The sequence below is a fragment of the Stegodyphus dumicola genome, chromosome 6 (genome assembly GCF_044657685.1).
Source record: "Stegodyphus dumicola isolate Sdum_Otavi_A_Nest chromosome 6, ASM4465768v1".
NCBI classification, from domain to species: domain Eukaryota; kingdom Metazoa; phylum Arthropoda; class Arachnida; order Araneae; family Eresidae; genus Stegodyphus; species Stegodyphus dumicola.
This window is the reverse complement of record NC_140773.1, coordinates 32,159,068-32,179,566: the sequence shown is the minus strand read 5'-3', so window position 1 is coordinate 32,179,566 and position 20,499 is coordinate 32,159,068. Positions and strand designations below refer to the sequence as shown.

Genomic DNA, 20,499 nt, shown 5'->3' with positions numbered 1-20,499 from the left:
CCCTTTGAAAATATTCAGGAGTGCATTTCTTTTCTTTCTCCTACTCTTAAAGAGCAGGAGGGAAACTGCTTTATTAAAATTAGTACACCTGAGAAGTACTTTTATAGGTACTTTACTACTTACAGCTGGACAGCTAGTCCATTAGGATAGTTAGTATATTGGTCATGTAGCCCAGCTGACAGAACTATGTTTAAAATTTCATGAATTGTAGGCTGTGTTGGCTATCTTTGAAGAAGAGCAATAGAGTGATGTGTTTGAATTCTCCCCCCCCCCCAAAAATGTCGACTAACAGCGGGCATGCCAAGTGCTGGATGAATGAAAGGTAATATGATGATGAAGACAGATACAATTTCCACATTTTACTAGGTTACCCCAAGGGAATGCATTATCATTCTAAATGTCAGGGGTCAGGTTACATGTGTTTAAATTTATACAAGACAGAACTTTCTCTGTAGGAGTAACCAGTAGTCCCTTGCTATGGTAAAAATTTCCACGAAGCAAAGAAAGTGAAGCACCTATGTAGAATAAGATGAATTATAAAAAGGGAAACCTAATTTCGATTTACAGTCTCAAGAATTAACATAGGAGCTAAAGATGGATTGCTAATACTGTAACACTGTTAAGAACATTCCATATCCTTAATGCCTATGATGTGCTTAGTCACATACAATATAGATACAATACATATGCAAAGTATAATTAAATTGCATGGATATGCATGGCACAAACAGTTAGGTAATACAAAGTTAAATCATAAATAATATATTAAGAGTGATAAACAATTAACTCAGTTACCTGAAATGACATACATTACACAAAGAGTAAACAACACGTTAAGTAAGACAATGAATGTAATAATTTTAAATTAAATTAAACATAATAAAATTAATTAAGATACACTAACGTAAATAATAGTATACAACTGTCAAAAATACTTGGAAATGAGAACAAAAGTTGTGTAGAAGGCATATAAAAACTGAATTAGCAATTATTTCACTGACTTTACACTATTTGATACATTGCATGCAATATTGATGCAGTCATGTGTGCATTTCACAATGTAATTTTTTAAAGTACCTTCAGGCCATAAACAGGTAAGTTCCACTGCTGGGTGTAAAAGATGATATATTGCAACATCTCTGAAACTGAACATGTAATCCAGACCACTAGACACTTTGTTTAGTACTTTTCAGGTCATCCAAAGCAGTGCAAGTAAGTAATGAAAGGTTCACATCCTATCAAAAACTGAATAAAGTGAGTCACTTCTTAAGAGATGTAATTTTGTAAAAAACCTGCAGACTCCTCTCTACTTCTCATAAATGCTAACCAATGTCTCAGGAATTCTTTTTGAGCTCGTCTATTGAGAACAAGCCCAACAACAGTCATACCACATATGCAAATGTGGAGCTCGATGGCTGCTGTCTTGGCTCTTGCATCTAAATTAATCATTTCTTCAAAATGTGAGGAAAAATAGAACTTGTATTTTTCATAACAAGCTGTAGAAATACAGTACAAAGTCCAAAATCAGGACTAGTCCGGACTTCGCCGATTCCGGATTTGGGATTTTTCTGGATATTAGATCATCAGTTAAATCTAGTTAAGATGGCAGGTAGAAATTATAAAATTAAAAATATGAAATTGTGATTTATGAACTAATAACGTATTTATGATCTAAAGAGTATCAAAATTTACAAAAAAAGGCTTAATATTTATTTACCTTACTAAACATTTCTTTCAATGCAAGTTGCTTCGTTTTTTGTGCTAATACTTTCTCTTTAATTCTGTAGACAAACATAATAATTTAATTGTATTAGTCTAGTTATTTATTATATTTATGCTTATTTCTTGCACATGCTTAAGGCTTATCAGAGTTCTGAATAAATAAATTCCCACCATATACTTAAGCCCTACTGAGAGTCGGTGCTAGATATCTTACTGACAGTCTCTGTGGGTTCTACACAAGCTTTAGCACTGGTTCTGGGTTTGAATAACAAATCAGTTATTCTTCATTCAAATAGCCCTAAGTGTAAACTTTGGGTCTATGAGTATCATCAACAAAATCTATTTTTACCATATGGAAAGAAATTTTTGGTAAACTTTTCCTCGTCAACAATTTTTAGCGCTTTTAACTTAAATCTGTAATCATCGCCAGGCGTAATGTCAACATAAAAGGTTACCATACTCCTTTATTATTCAATTACTAACATAAAAAAATTGTTTAGGCATCACTACATGAGACATTACTCAATTTGTCATGTTTTGATAAACCTACGGTGATGAAAGGAAAATATAATAAATAATGATTCGCCAGGTTGGCATCAGATCAACAATGTATCTATGTGGAATGTTTGGGTTTGAGATATATGCCAAGCAGATACACAGCCAAATTACTGATCATACAAATTTATGCTAAAATGATTGTTTCTTCAATAACAAGGTATTTTATTTAGTGTTGAAGTGAAATTCAGAATTGGGACTCTCCAGATGTTTTATTATGCGTGGAGGGGGAAATCAAATACGCATGCATAAAGCCTACAAGAAAACGGTGGTGGTGGTTTTGAGGTCCGGATTTTAGGTCATTCCGGATAATGGACGTCCGGATTTTGGGCTTTGTACTGTATATAATTATTTACGCATAATTATAAGTATTGTTTCTGTATGTGTCAATAAAAAATTTAGTATATAAAAGGGAGAGAATAAGTTGCTGATATTTAATCTTAAGCTTTTTCCCACTGCGGAAGTTTCCTGTGAAAATTTGGTTAAGTTTTCATAATTTGTTTATTTTATGTTAAAAGTAAGTTATTTAGAGGTTAATTCCAAATATTAAAATTATTTGAAATAAATATCAGTCTCCAAATTTAAGATGCAGTTGCTAGTACATTTGAATTATAAAATATAACCAACAGAAATTTGTTACAAATAGAAAATTAGCATGACAAATTCGTAATTATCTTTTTGCATTATTATTTGCTTATGTATGTTTTTATAAATATTTAGTAAATGAAATTTGAAATTAAGTTAAAACTTAGTTTGAAATTTTGTTAAAAAAATCTGGCCCCCCAGCAGCTTTCAGGACATGCATGCAGATCGCATGTAGTTTGAGACTACTGGTATACATGCTAACAGTATTTACAAGTTCTGTAATGGCATTACAAATCTCTCATTAATTAACTTTTGGGGCAAAGGCAATATTTTTCTAAAATTATAATATATTCTGGTTACTTCAGCCTTTACGATTAGTGGAATAATGGATAGTTGTGCTTTAACAGCATTTTAAACTGAGGAGAGTGTCGCACTTCAAGAATGTAAATGAACTAATTTTATCAAATAAACTGCGTCACACTCTGAAAAAGAATGCCACTTTAACAACATGGTGACAAATGGTTCAAACCTGTTGTCATCTAGTTGGGTAAGAAAGTTGACTTATATTACTCATCTTGTGGCAAACAACTGACAAAAAATCTACGTAACTATAATGAAATATCTTATGGAAAAAATACATTAAATATTCTCCTGTCAGACGTCAAGTGTTCAAAATACATTTTTTCATGTTTGACAATCGCCCTTTAAATAAATATCCTAATTACAAAGGGTTATCTGTGAGCATACTGAATGCACAAAAAAACTAATGATTGCTGTTTTAATTGCCTAGGAAAACAGAGAGTATAAACTTGCAAATCAAAAAACTGATGTAAGCATAAGTAACATGTGGCCTTGCATTTCCTGAATGAATAAAAACAACACAAAAATGTGCAGACTGTGAACGTAAATTCTTCTGACGCCAATATTCTTTCCCTTGCAGCTAAAGATTACATCCTCAAAGTAAATAAACAAATAAATCATGAATATTTTGTGGCCAAGAGTGCTTCACTTACAAATTCAAAGGCAGTACTGCTCTGTTAAAGCAACAGTAAGGGAAATAATGAATTAAATGAATGGGGTGTTGTTAACAATTATGTCTAAAGTTACCACTACAAATACCAATATGTCAAATAAATTTATACACAGAATTTTGGGTTGTTCCCCAGAATAATGGTTCTGACCTTATCTAGAAAGCTTCATATTTGCTTTCCAGAATTAAATAACCTTACAAATTTTAATATCCCAGGCCTTACTAGTTTACTATTAGAAGCTGATAATTTCTATGAGATTTTAAAATCAAGCAAAATTTTTTCATATAATGCAAAATTAGGGTTTGTAGTTACTGATAGTATGCTAACAGTAGTTAAGAATAATACATATTATGGGACTGATAATAATCATACTGATTTTAATGAAAATTAAGCAAAAACTTTGGAAATCGAAAATATAAGTATATGATAAAAGAAAAATATGTAGATGGAAATCTTTGTACACAGTATTTTCAAAAATCCCATACAAGAGAAATAAAAGCAGTACATTGTACAAATGCTTCTGAAAGATAATCCAGCTAGTTTAGATCAACCAAAGTAGATAGCTATGAAAAGATTAAATTTTCTTTTGACATGATTAAGAGAGTTTTATATTCGACTACATACAAGATCTTAATGGATGTGAATATATGAATATGGAGCACATGGAGGAATTTAAAGAAAGCCAAGAACCAGATATAGTTTACTTTCTGCTTCATCATGATGTTATTCAGAAATAATCAATTTCCATGCCTTTAAGAGTAATTTTTAATGTTTCAGCATTAATATCAAACGGTAACTCCTACTTCCTTCTGTATAACGGAGGATTCATTAAGAGGATTTATTTGCAATAATGTTATACCTCAGAAAGCATTTATTTCTCTTTGTTACAAATATCAAGAAGTAATAAATGACTTAAATCCATCTCAAAGAGGTCTGGAGTTAGGTAACAGTGATTCAATCAAAACTTGCAGATTACATACTGCAACACATGGCAAACTATTTCACCGTATCTAGTAACAAGAATGTTACAATAGTTGGCATACATTGAAAGACAGCACTTCCTGATGGTTGCATCTGTGCTTTTATCAGACACATATATGGAAGGCATACTCACTGGAGTTGATATAAATTAGAGCCCAAGAGCTTCATGACAATTAATTTCACTTTTGGATCAAGCTGTCATGGCTTTACATAAAGATTCTGCGTGCACCCCTTTCGAAAAATAGAGTGTATACACCTGAAAAAAATTCCTTTACTAATCCTTGATACTAATTTATTCACTAAATATATTACGGAAACCAAAAATGATTCTTTTCTGCTTCAGCTTTAAACCAAATTTAAAAGATGTACATACAAAAAGAGGTAGATGTCACAATAATGCTGAAGTAAAAACTGAAATAAAACAGTCATTTTGTGGAAATTTCCAAAATCATTGTTTGTTTCCCTTTTATACCAGATTTAAAAGATGTGCAAATGAGAAGAGAAATTTTGTCACAAATTGCAAGACCATTTAATCCACACTTTTGGGTCCTCCTGCGACAAAGGCAAGGATTTTTATGCAGAAGTTGTAACTGCTGAAATTAAATTGGAATGAGACACTACCAAAGAAAGAAAATCAAGAACATATTACACCCAAATGAAATTAATGTCCCAACATGTGCTGTTTTCCTCTGCAGATGAGAATAGATACATATTCTAAGCAGCTCGGACCATGGCAAAGCACCAGAGTACAGCTCCGGACTCTCTTTGGTCGTTCTCGGAACTCTACGAACTCTCGAGACTCTCCACGGTACTACTCATGATGCACTCGATGATACACTAGAGTACAGCTCCCGACTCCTCAGTTCAGTCGTACCCAAAGCTCAACACACTCTAGGATCAAACTCGATGTCACAATACTTTAAGAGACTCTCTCGATGCACTCGACGACCAACTCGGCACTAGGCACTCACTGACTGACTGTCAACTCGATGGACTCCGGCACGGACTAACTCTCCGCGTACCAGCAGGGTCTATATAGCTTTTGGCCTGTGTTCAAGAACACTCTGGGCTAAACCAGTAAGAATTCATTCCAGAAGGTTCTCCATCCATCTATGACATATCGCCAATTTTCACTACCCCCTCTCCCAAGGACTGCACGTCCTGGGCAGTACAATCCTTGATCAGAAGCATAATCCAATACAAACAAAACATAATAAAACAAGCATATAACATAACTAAAGAAACAAATTTTTATCGGACCAACCACAAGCAACAGTAATGCAGTTTAGTGCACAGAGTATGAATAAATACTAGCAAAGTAGCACAGATCATGATAACCTTGTAGCATGACATGGTTTACACAAATTACTAATACGCTCCATGAAAGTAAGCAGAAGACTAAGATTAATTAAATGATTGTTACATCAGAAAACCATGTTTATAAGTTGAACCCATCTTGAAACAGTTGTAGTTGCTAGCGAGAAACTTGAAGATTTAAGTTTATCTAAGTTTCTGAATTATGAATGACATTTGAAAACCTGCTGTAGTTATTTGATTGTGAGGATTTTTTGAAACTTTTAGTCATTTGAGATTTCATATCAATAATATGTCATTCAATAATCTACAGGATGATTAAATGCTGAGATAATTAGTAAAAACTAAAATACCTAAGAGGACAGAGCACTCCTCTTGAGCAAAGTCATAATCATTGTACCTCGCAGAAGAAATTTTTGGAGACCATATACTGTTAACTTATTATACATTGCAACATCACTATTTAATTAGAATTACTCCAAATCACTGATTTAAAAGTTATAAAGGCATATTTGGTGTATCTGATGGTGACAAATAAAATTGGCTGTTGGTAGTTCATATGTAAAAACTGGCTAAATAAAATTAAGCACAGAAAATGCATCCTTCATCCACCATGACAAGACTGATTCTTCTTCTACTGGTACTGCAAATACATTTTTTTTGCTTCTTTTTACAAGGTCAGTGATCATACTGTCTTTGGTTGAGTAGTGCTGTATCCAATAGCCATAAAAACTCAAGAGAGCTTTATTCAAAGTACATATGTCTATACCTAACAAATATTGCTTTTTTGGGGATGGGACTTAATTTAAAAATGCATGCATATTTTAGTTTTTCTAATATAAAAAAAAGCTGATGTGTACACCACAACTTCCTTGTACAGAATATTAAATTATATGCATTTTTTCCTGCATTTCATTTAAACTTATTTCCTCAAATTTCGATATTTCACATTCAATTAATTCATTCCTCACTTCATGCAAAGTAAAAATACATAAAAACTCAAAATATCTTCATTAAAAATCAAAAGATATAGGAAAAAAAAAAAAAAAAAAAAAAAAAAACCACAAAACACCAAATACAAAAACAAGCACTTCGGCCAGCAGGCAGGTTTTTCAGTGCATAAAATTAAGTTTCCTTTTGGTCCCACTCGGCAAAAAGATAGAAGATGCAGAAAGACTTAATTCCTTATTCTGCTAAATTTCAAATGTAAACAAATATGGCTGTTGTGGTTTAAAAAAAAATGGTCTAGCTGCACTTAAACAACTTTTAAATTGTTGATAATTCTACAACTACAGTCAAAAGTCTTTAATCCGGACTCGTCGGGACTTCGGCGATTCCGGATTATAGATCATCAGTTTAAATCTGGTAAGATGGCATGCAGAAATTATAAAATTAAAAATATTAAATTGTAATTTATGAAATAAAGAGCAATTATGATCTAAAGGGTATCAAAATTTACAAAAAAAAAAGCTTAATATTTATTTGTTTACTTTATTAAGCATTTCTTTCAATGCACACATGTGTAAAGCATACATTATGCGTTGTCGAAAATAGAAAATTGCAACCAGAAAGCTATTTGATTTGTATTCATGATATTTATAATGAGGAGGAATTTGATTTAAATCATATCAAAGACGGAGTACATCGAGATGAAATACTACATTTAGTAAGGAATTATAAGCCGAATAAAATTAAATTATCTGCCCTGAAGATAAGGATAGTGCTGACAGATCAACTTCCAGTTCAATGCGTGCCTCGACGTCCCCCCTCCCCCGCGGAGAGCAGCGTGAAATTGATAAACAGATTTCGGAATGGTTAGAGAAACAAAGGAGCATTTATCCATTTTTTGCAGCAATTCCACTTTTTGTTTGATGGACATCGAAACATGCTTTCCCTTTGTAGATCCTTTGGCATCTCCAACATCGGAAATTCTATTTGACATAATCGAAAGTTTCAACTTACTTTTATAAAATTGCTCTAACAGTCTGCAAAAAATAATAAGCCAGATCCAATTCGAAGATTAAGGGACAACGTAATCTGCAACATTAACTGAAATAGATAATCAGATAATTTTAGCTTAGCTTATACCGTCCGTTATACATTAAACGCGCATGCGTAAACGTATTATGCACATGCGTACATGCATATGCGCATGCGCAGAAAGTTTATAGCTTTGAGGTCCGGATTATAGATCATTCCAGATTATGGGTGTCCGGATTAACGACTTTTGACTGTATTGCATGCAGAAGCAAAAAATGCACAATTTACCAACATATAATAATAATAATAATAATAATAATAAAAAAAACACTGATGGAGTAACAGAGTGGGTATACATATATATATGTGTGTGTGTGTGTGTAATAAATTCAGGAGCAGGAATTTGGATAGCAAAGGCAGATTAAATCTTCAGTTTTATTTTTAGTTACAAATCGGCACATTAAATGTGCCTGTTCCAAAAGACTTACATTTTCAATAACTTTGTAGCAAGAAAGCAGCAGCAGCAGACAGACAGCAGTGTAGCTAGGACAAAGCGTGGAAAGCAAGTGTGTAATGTTCAGGATGAAATCTCAAGTCAGACTGAGTTAGTTTTGGTTTTCAAAGCATTTTGATTGGATGGTTAATATTGCTGTAAAATTATTATTGGCTGCTAAGAATTTTAGTTCCATTTACATCATCAGAATTATGTAAGATTCATACGACATAGATTTTTCTCGAAATGACGCAGTGCAGAGAGGAGTTACTATTTTTAGAATAGAGAAGGGAAATTAATTTAGGTTGCTAATTTAATCTTTTACATATTCTTTTTCTTACATATATATATATATATATACAGTACAAAATCCATAATACGGACGTCCATTATCAGGAATGATGTAAAATTCGGACCTCAAAGCCACAAACTTATGCTTGCGCATAAAGCGTTTACGTATGCGTGTTTGATGCACGCATGCACGTAAAGCCAGTAAAGCATTTACACATTCACGCTTCCGATAATGAAGAGAGTGACAGAGAGGTTATTGAAAAAGAAAGAATTTCGATTGACAAGTTAGTAAGAATTCTCGACACAGCAATTACAGGACTTGAACAGTGGAACTTTGTACCTGAACAAGAAATTATGTCTTTTTATATAATTAAAGAGAAAGCATTAGCACACAAAATGAAGTAACTTAACTAACTTACATTGAAAGAAATGTTTAATAAAGTAAACAAATAAATACTAAGCTTTTTTTTTTTTTTTTTTTGTAAATTTTGATACCCTTTAGATCATAATTGCTCTTTATTTCATAAATTACGGTTTCATATTTTTGATTGTATAATTTCTGCATGCCATCTTACCAGATTTAAATTGTTTATCTTTAATCCAGAAAACCCCTAATCGGGAATCGCCAAAGTCCCAACGAGTCAATTACAGACTTTGTACTGTATATATATGCTGAATGATCTAAAATTCACTTAGTTCGAAAACAAGTTTTTCTAATACTTGCACAATAGCTGCAAAGTAAGATAACAGTAATTTATTTACTAAAGAAATATTGATAATATTATCTCTTAATACAGTCAAAAGTCGTTAATCCGGACTCGTCGGGACTTCGGCGATTCCGGATTATAGATTATCAGTTTAAATCTGGTAAGATGGCATGCAGAAATTATAAAATTAAAAATATGAAACGTTAATTTATGAAATAAAGAACAATTATGATCTAAAGGGTATCAAAATTTACAAAAAGAAAAAGCTTAATATTTATTTGTTTACTTTATTCAACATTTCTTTCAATGTAAGATGTTTAAGTTGCTTCCTTTCATGTGATAATACTTTCTCTTTAATTCTATTAAACAGACATAATTTCTTGTTTAGTTACAAAGTTCCGCTGTTCAAGTCCTATAATTGCAGTGTCGAGAATACCGACTAATTTGTCAATCGAAATTTTTTCGTTTTCAATAACCTCTGTGTCACTTTCTTCACTATCGGAAGCGAATTATGACGAGGAACTTGATTTAAATCATATCAAAGACAGAGTACATCGAGATGAAATACTACATTTACTAAGGAATTATTAGCCAAATAAAATAAAAATATCTACTCTGAAGATAAGGATAGTGCTGACAGATCAACTTCCAATTCATTGCGCGCCGTGGCATTCCACCCCTCCGGCCGCCGCAGAGCAGCGTGAAATTGATAAACAGATTTCGGAATGGTTAGAAAAACAAAGGATATGCCTTTATCTATTTTTTGCAGCAATTCCACTTTTTGTTTAATGGACTTCGAAACATACTTTCGCTTTGTAGATCCTTTCCATATTAGTAAATATATATCGGAAATTCTATTTGACATAATCAAAAGTTCAAGCTTACTTTTATAAAATTGCTTTAACAGTCTGCAAAAAATAATAAGCCGGATCCAATTCGAAGATTAAGGAACAATGCAATCGGCAACATTAACTGAATTAGATAATTTTAGCTTAGCTTATACTGTCCATTATACATTAAACGCGCATGCGTAAACGTATTATGCGCATGCGTACAAACATATTCGCAGCCGTAAAGGTCTTACGTGCATGCGTAAACACCTATGCGCAGAAAGTTTGTAGCTTTGAGGTCTGGATTATAGATCATTCCGGATTATGGGTGTCCGAATTAACGACTTTTGACTGTATAAATTTAGTAAAGTATCAAAAAAAGAGGGAACCCATATGTAGAAAGTTTAATTCCGAAAATTGTGCTTTAAAGTAACTTGGATGTAAATTATGAAAAAGACGTTTTACGGAGACTTGAATTTAAATCATGAAAAACAAAATTTCAATCTTTAAAAAAGAAATTAATAATTAAAAACAAGTAATTATCACTATTGATTGGAAATTAGTTGACTTTTCAAGGGAAACAAACCAATTCCCATTCAATGAACAATAATTAATAAATGCGAAGGTGTTTCGTCTTTTACTCAAGTAAGAATGATGATGCCAAACTGGCAAATTAAGTTAGGTCAAAATTGTAGTTCTGTGAAAGTGATAGGATTTATAACCAAAGTAGAGTACCAAAGAACTCATTCTGAATGAAGCATTTTCGCTAATTCAAGACTCTTTATAAATTTTGAGTGAAAAGCAATTTATGTAGTTAAATTTACAAGATACATATACAGTCAAAAGTCATTAATCCGGACTCGTCGGGACTTCGGCGATTCCGGATTATAGATTATCAGTTTAAATCTCAAAAGATGGCATGCAGGAATTCTAAAATTAAAAATATGAAACCTTAATTTATGAAATAAAGAATAATTATAATCTAAAGGGTATCAAAATTTACAAAAAAAAGCTTAATATTTATTTGTTTACTTTATTAAACATTTCTTTCAACGTAAGTTGTTTTAAGTTGCTTCGTTTTATGTGATAATACTTTCTCTTTAATTCTATAAACAGACACAATTTCTTGTTCAGTTACAAAGTTCCGCTGTTCAAGTCCCGTTAATTGTTGTGTCGAGAATACCGACTAACTTGTCAATCGAAATTTTTTCGTTTTCACTAACCTCTCTGTCACATTCTTCATGTCTTTATCCATTTTTTGCAGCAATTTCACTTTTTGTTTGATGGACATCGAAACATACTTTCGTTTTGTATGGTCCTTTGGGAGCTCCAGAATCGGAAATTCTATTTGACATAATCGAAAGTTCAAGTTTACTTTTATAAAATTGCTCTTACAGTCTGCAAAAAATAATAATCAGGATCCAATTCGAAGATTAAGGAACAATGCAATCATCAACATTAACTGAAATAGATAATTAGATAATTTTAGATTATGCCGTCCGTTATACATAAAACGTGCATGCAAAAATGTATTCTGCGCTTGCGCACACGCAAATGCACAGTGGTAAAAGGTCTTACGCGCACGCGTAAACGCCTATGCGCATGTGTCAACGCGGCGCATGCGCAGAAAGTTTTTAGCTTTGAGGTCCGGATTATAGATCATTCTGGATTAAGGGTGTCCGAATTAACAACTTTTGACTGTATATGTATACTTTTGGTGTGGCAAATAGCACACCTAAAAGGGAGTAGCACAACTATATATTAAGTAGTCCTATATACAAAATCTCAACATTCTGAGGCTATGCACTTTTTAGTTATATGAGATAGATACATACGTACGTATAGACATCATGAAAAAAAAAAATCTCTTCTGAATCCATTTTAAATCAGTTTTATAATTCGTTTAGGGAAAAAGTGTCCTATTTTCTGTCTTTACAGATATTAGGGAAAAACATCATTAAATTGCATTCGATAGCGGTCGATAGCAATTCGATATCGGTCAAATGGATATTTTTGTTGAAATAGGGTACCCAGTATTTTTTGTAATTACAATACTTCCTTTACTTCATACAAGGAAGTAGAAAAGAACCCCTCAGGTGCCATCTGATATGCTCTTCTGTTATCAGAACTGGATTCACAAATGTAGGTATGCATGCATTTATGTTTATATGTTCACATGTGCGTACATACACACGTGCATATATATACATTTTTTGGTACTATTCGGTGTCGAGGGCCGTAAAAAAATTGCAGCGAAAATGTACGCGCAAAAGCGCCAAATCTAGCAAGCGCGCCTATTTAACAGCGCGCCAAATCTAGCGTACGTGCTGATTTCAGATTGTGTAAATTTATATAGTTCTATATTTCTTAAGACGCCATTGAAATACTAGTTTAATTTTTAAATCCTTTTTTGATATCCTATGGATTAATTTGGGAATTGCGCATGACGAAAACTTGGCAATAGAATTTTCTGTAAAGTGCAGAATCACCCACTGCTTGACGCGTTTTTAAGAATTGCACATACTCGGTATCCATATGCACATCGACCCATTTTCACTTAAAAAAAATCCTAGAATTGCACAAAAATGGCCCTACGCACCCCCTTGACTTTATCTATGTACACATCGACCTATTTTCAATTAAAAAGTAAAAGAAAATTGACAAAAATCCAATTGATTTTACCCTTGTAAAAAGCGGCAAACAAATAAGTGAGCGATTCTGCACTTTACCAAGAATATTTTCAAAGAAAAGGCATCATTCATTATAGAAAATTACGTTTGAACAACCAGCGAGATGAAATTATGCTTTAGCGATAAGTCGGTAGCAAAATAGCGATGCAGGCATCCATTCAGTTATGTCTAGCAATTTTTATATAAATTATAATAATGATCTGAAATAGTTATTTACTCTTATGCTTCCATTCAGTCATGTTTAGCCTTTTTCATATAAATCATAAAAAAAAGTATTATATGAAATTAACCTTTCATCTAAATTAAAACATCAATCTTAAATAGTTATTTACTATTATATACTTCCTTTCTTGCCGCAATTATTTTTGGCAGCATTGACATCAACAATAGTTTGGCGATTTTTTTACGGCCCTCGAAACCGAATAGTACACATTTTTTTTAATCCGGTCCCACAGTGCTTTTGACTAGTGCCAGTCATATGACAAAACCTGAAGATAAATTGGGCCGGTGCAAACTTTTATGTCAATCTAATTTTTTTTTTTTTTTTTTTTAAAGTTAAAAACATACACAGTTCTTTCTTCGAACTGTCTGTTCCAAGACATTGGTATTAAATGTCAACAAAGTAGATGTGAAAACTCAAAATACATAAATAAAAATAAAATTTAAAAATAATAACTTACACAAATAATGAAGCTACATCATTAAACAGTTGTATTCTCACAAACAACTCAGATCATATCTTGCCAGAGTGATCCAGGCTTAAAAGTAGCTGCTGATTATAAGATTATCGGCTTACTTGCCTTTTAAGATTTTACATTGAAAATTATATTCGAGAATTATATACAATTGGTTTTAATACAATGCAATTTATGGAATATTTCAATAATATACATACTAGGTTAAAAAAAAAGTAATTATTTTTTAACTGCATTACATACAGAATGTTCACAAATAAAAATAAATAATACATGTAAAAAAATAGTTTGCACAAAATAAATGTGATTACAAAATGCAAAAAGGTTTTCTTCCTTTAGCTTATACTTACAGATTTTATAATTTTGCTCACATCATCAACAGAAAATGTAGTCTGAAATATAAATAGTAGTATTACAGTGGTATAGTATTTAAAAGAATTATTAGAACAAAAAAGGCCATACATAATGAAAGCCAATGGAATCCATACAATCTACTAAACTAGTAGTATATTCTAAATAGAAAATTTACAGCCTAATTATTTACCATTCTTTTATTTCTAATTCTTACAGTAAATCATTAAAGGAAGGAGGAGGGCAGAGACAGAAAAAATATAAAAATAAAATTTACATGCATCATGACTCAGTAATACACATACACAATTGAAATTAATACATTGCATTATTATTTAATACTAATAGATTAAAAGAATATAGGTAAAAATATATTTAAGGATGCCCTTTGGCGAAAATTGGTAATTTTTGGCAATTGGCAAGCAAGGCACAATTTAAAGATGGCCACTACACAAAACCAAAATAAAAAGTCGACGAATTGCACAAAATTGGTGTCCATGTACACATTGATCTGTTTTCACTTAAAAAAAAAATCAGAGAATTGCACAAACTGGGCATTGCGCATCGACTTGACTTTGTCCATGTACACATCGATCTATTTTCACTTAAAAATTGAAGGAGCACCCAATTTTACACTAGACCCAAACAAAAAATATATAATCTCAATAAACTACATTTTTAATCAAACAATGAAATAACATAAAAAAGGAAATACATCTTATCGTATCTACACACCACACAAAGGAAATATCCATTTACCTTATTTAGAAATTTCTGTGTCTTCAGTCTGTGCACACAAAATTCCTTAACAGCATCCAAAACGTTTCCTCAAACCATGTTCCCTTTCTAATGGAACACTTTAAATGGCCAGCAGTTGAATGTTTCTTGTGACAAACCCACTCAAAGCCATCTGAACAATCTTTACGTTCAACCATACGCATTTCTTTCGTGCAAACAGGACACTTATAATTCCATTGAATTACACCCAACAAAGTTTCTTTTCTTCTGTCCTCAACTACTTCAAAAAAAAACTTTCCACTCCCTCGTTCTATACCACCAAACACCCAGTTTAGTACTGGCAGCCATTTTAAGAAGCAAAGCACACAATACGCAATGTGCATCCTAACTGGCAATCAACACAGTAATAAGGCCTTGCAAATATTTTCCCATAAGTCAAATTCACTGCAATCACGTCATAATAGGGTTTCCATAACATTTAACTACTCAGGTTATCATAAATGAAAAAACTTGGCGATAATCCAAGTGGCACCCTAAAATATAGGCTAACCAAGAATATATATGTATTATTAAAAATTATCCAGCTACTTCAATTTCAAATTAATTTCACAAGTAGAGAGAGAAGGAAATAGTGGGAAAAACACTTTTTTTTTTTTTTTTTTTCAAATCTGCTGATTAAATTTCTGTAAATTAACCAAGTCCTCAAGTTCTATGCATTTTTCAAAGCTTTTTATCATTTATAAAGTTTTAATGATTTTTCTTCTCATTGCATTGTTTACAAATATACTTTGGCATTCAAGTCTCCACAGTAGTTCAGGCAATACAAATACCTTTGTACTATGTTTCGTCACTTAAGATTTACACAAAGTATAAGGCTATTTAATTAATAAATTATATTGGTAAAATAAATCCGAAGATTTTTCTTATAAAGCTTAAAAACATATAAAAAAAGCAGCAAACTACACCTGGTAGTGCCTTTATTTGGAGGTGATAGTATTAAATTACAGTCAGCCCCTTCTCTTATCGGATAAGAAGTTAGGAGAAAGAATCGAATATACTCAGAGATAACAAAAGAGTGAACCAGTAAACTGGCAAAAGCCCTCGACCATTTTGAAAGAAAGAGCATAAGATTGCCTCAGATGAGACTGAAAATCGACACTGTTCTAGCTGGCCTCACAGATAGAATGAAAAACATTCAGTATAATTTTAGGAACTGATATTAACGAAAAATTGACCTACTCATAGTCGATGATAAAGAAACAAATACTGCTTAGGAATGTAACAAAAGTAGCTTTGAATACTTATTAATTTACAGATTACAAATCCTTTATATGCCAATAGGCATATTCTCCCAGTAATGCATAATATCCATATATCTTCACACAGTAAAGTTTTTTATATGCCTTTCAAGAAGCTGCTAAAGAAAAGAAGACTTATAAATGAAAAAGAATTATACCTGAAATATCAGTCTAAAAAGGTGTTATACATATTTAAACTGTAGAATTTTAATCAGGGCTGTGCCGTCAAAAAGATTTTGGGGTAAAAGGAGTCGGACAACTCCTAACTTAATGAAAAGTGGGTAAAAGTATATTTATGGGTACCCCTTGGCGAAAATTGGCAGTTTTTAGCATTACATGGATACCTAGTTGTGAGATTCTGACTCGTTATTTTGGCTTTGTGTAGGGGGGATTTTTGGCGCTAAAATCACCGCTACACAATGACAAAATAACAAGAATTGCACAAACTCGATATCCATGTACACATTGACCTATTTTCACTTTAAAAAAATCATCACAGAATTGCACAAATTAGGCATTGCAAACTCCCTTGACTTTATCGGTTAATATTCCATAGTCGGGCTGAGCGCCAAACTTGACAAGAGTTTTTTTATTTGATGCGATTTTGATTTGGTTGAGGTTTCCAGCTGTATGTTTTCTTGTGGGAAACCTAGAGCTTTATTTCGGTAATTGCTTGCAAATTTAGTGTAGCCAGAATATTTTTTTTTAAAATTTAATATTGAAATACTGTGTTTGTTTTTAAAAGTTTTACTGTTTAATACTAGGAATTTAACACACATTCTCTATTCGTAAAAAGCAAATTTAAAGTTAATAAATTTAAATGAAATTTAATGCAAACAAATAAATTATTATTGTTGCGAACTAACGTACAATACCATTTAAATTCTGAGAGCATATGTAAATCAAGGTGCAAGTATTAATATCCATGAATAAATATAAAATTCCAAAAATTATTTAATCCTAAAAAATTATTTATAATAATGCATAAGTGAATGATTATTATTATATATTTATATAAATATTTGAAGAAGGTTAAGCTGTTATTGGTGAGAGAATGTTGGATTTCAGATGACATGAAGTTATGAATGTTTTCATTTAATTTTATTTAGTTAATTATTATAAATTTTTTTTTGTTTTGTTTCTTGCATGTGGCAATCGAAAGACATGGAATATTTAAATTTTAAATGAAAGTTTTTTATCATTTAATCAATTTCGTTTACTATTCAGTTTGCACATAATAATCGCTGTTCATCACTGTACACAAAAATTTGCTATTCTGTTTACATTTAAAACTCACTTCGCAGTGGTCGAATCTGATAAATGTATATATTTATTTATTCAATAATTATTTACAAGAATTGTTTATTTTACTATTTTATGATGAATTACATAGATAGAACTATGTTTTTACTTGCAAAGCTGTTGGATCTTGTATTACTCATCTAGTATTTTATCATCTCATTTTACTACTGTTTGCGTAAAATAGCAGTGCTTCACTACTGCAAAACTTAAAAGTTGCTATTCTGTTTATGTTTAAAAATTACATCTTAATGCTTTCATTACCGCCAAAAAAAAAAAAAAAAAAAAAAATTCACCATAGTTTGAAGGCCAAGATAGTTTGGTGCCAACTTAACCCACTTACGGAATATTAACCACGTTATCCATGTACACGTCTACCTATTTTCACTTAAAAAAAAATCAGAGAATTGCACAAACTTGGCATTGCGAACCTGGCATGTACACATCGATATATTTTCACTTAAAAAATGAAAGGTGCACCCAATTCTAGGTAAAAGTATATTTACAGAACATTCAACTACTCAGGTTACCATAAATGAAACAACACATTTCCAATAATACAAGGAGTATCCTTCAGTTTGTTTCTGATGAGATGTTTGTTTAAATATTACTGAGCCTTTTTCCCTCCACTTTTTTTAAAACTTTTTGGTAAAAGTTTACAATTGGGTGTCCCTTGTTTTTTGGCAATTCTTTTTTGATGCCAAGAAGGCACAATTTCAAGATGACCGCTACACAAAACCAAAATAAGAAGTCAAAGAATTGCACAAAATCTGTGTCCATGTATACATCGATCTGTTTTCACTTAAAAAAAATCCTAGAATTGCACAAACTAGACATTGCACACTGCCTTAAATTAGTCCATGTACACATCAATCTATTTTCATTTAAATAAAATCAGGAAGTTAAAACAAAGAGGGAAAATGCAGAATCGCCCACTGCTTGGTGCGTTTTTAAGAACTGCACATACTCGGTATCCATGTACACATCGACCTATTTTCACTTAAAAAAACATCTCAGAATTGCACAAAAATGGCATTGTGCACTCCCTTGACTTTATCCATGTACACATCGACCTAGTTTCATTTTAAAAGTCAAAGAAAATTGACAAAAATCCAATTCTTCTTACTCTTGTAAAAAGCGCCAAACAAACGCCAATCAAATAAGTGGGTGATTCTGAACTTTAGCCAAACAAAGTTAAAACTATCATGGTAACCAGAAGTGAGGTTCAAAATTTAATTTAAAAAATGTCGCTAATCGAAAGGGCACCCAATTCTACACTAGAGCTAACTTTTTAAAGTTGCTTGGAATAATCTGCTCTATCTACTGAATACTCACATAAGCAGTTTTAACGTTAATATTTAGCAAACACTTTTCAGTTTTCGATTGCTGACGTACATTTGACTCTATCTATAAACACCACTGTATCATGATAAAAGTAATAAAATTATGCATTATCAGTTTTCAGGATTTATTTTTCATGTTAAATTTTGCAAAATTTGTCCTAGAAAATACTTTTAAAATAAATAGCAGCTATCAATATTAGCGAAACACATGTACAGTATCTATAGCTTTAAAATTTCATATGCAGTCTCACCTCTTCAGATGTTAATGAATTCAGATTTTCATCCATACTGAAGCAACAGTATACTTTATATTAAATTTCGAACGCTAAGAATGATAAAAATATTTTTTTGGTAATTTAAATTTGCTTACGAACTACAATCAACACCTTCACCATAGCAACCAATGCCAAATTATTGGACTAGTAGGTAGGTAATTTCAAAGCAAAGAAACATAGAAGTAAAATCCCAAGAAAAAATGAATATCGCTAATATATGTATATCTTTGTATATTTAAGGTTAAAAAATTTATTTCTTAACTCCAAAACTTATCTAGCGATTGCAGCGAAATGAGCGCCTCCTAGTGACAGAGAGATAAATAAAAATAGCACTGATGACTGTCAGTTGTAGTCAACCACCAGATTTATTAAAGCTGGTGTCCCACAGGAGTCGGTACTTTCGCCGTATTTGTTTAATATTTATACGCGAGACATCCCTAAAAACCCTTCTGTTCATCTTGCACTTTTTGCCGATGACACCGCCATACTTACAGCAATCGCCTGCACAGCAATCGCCATTAGAAACCAACTCCAAAACTATCTCATAAAACTGGAAAAATGGCTCACCCTTTGCAGGATTAAAATTAACACTGATAAAAACAAGGCAATAATTTTCCGTAAGGGAAACATTAGCTACTATCCTCCACCCCTTTAAATATTTAACGAAGAAAGAGACTGGATTAATGAAACCAAATACCTTGGAGTCACCCTAGATCAAAAACTTACCTCCAGAACCCACTTCCGCTCAGTAGCACAAAAATTTTAAATCACCTCAGCTACTATGCGATCTCTTCTTGGTAGAATAAGCAACTTATCTACTACAAACAAATGAATTTTATATGGCTCTATACTTCGTCCAGCCCTCCTTTATGCAGCTCCTATCCGGGGACATGCAGCTAAAACCAATATTAAACAATTCCAACTACAAAATAAAATTTTACGAGAAATTATCAATGCTCCTTGGTATATTCCAAACAATTTCATAGAGACCTTCAAATCGAACCTATTCAAGAGTATATTAAACGATTAGCGGTCAACTTCTTTCATTCAGTACAAACCCACAGTAATAGCCTTATTAGCACCCTCAGACACTCCCCGCATTCCGGTGAAAAACATCGGTACCCATGTGATATCCTACCCATATAAGAAATACAACCTTAATTGACTCATTCCACAATAAACTGACTCTGCGGTCTTTCACCCTCTGCTACATCTTGTAACGACACTGACCTCACCCAAGGCCAACTAGATATTTAGTTGGCCTTGATCTGACTCTCTTTTCTCCCCCTCCCACACCTCCTACTTCACTACTCTTCTTTCT

At 32.3% G+C, this 20,499-nt stretch overlaps 1 protein-coding gene across 1 annotated transcript in view; it reads right to left on the bottom strand.

The window, feature by feature from the left end:
• The window catches only part of Dlc90F (dynein light chain 90F), a 29,078-nt gene extending 9,722 nt beyond the window's left edge, over positions 1 to 19,356 (bottom strand). Inside the window, exons 1-2 of the mRNA XM_035360137.2 lie at positions 19,155 to 19,356; positions 14,225 to 14,266 (exon numbers count right to left, since the gene is read on the bottom strand). Of these exons, the coding sequence (XP_035216028.1) occupies positions 14,225 to 14,266; positions 19,155 to 19,190 (78 nt within the window). The 5' untranslated portion in view covers positions 19,191 to 19,356. The remainder of the gene's footprint in view (positions 1 to 14,224; positions 14,267 to 19,154) is intronic.
• Positions 19,357 to 20,499: the final 1,143 nt, after the last annotated feature.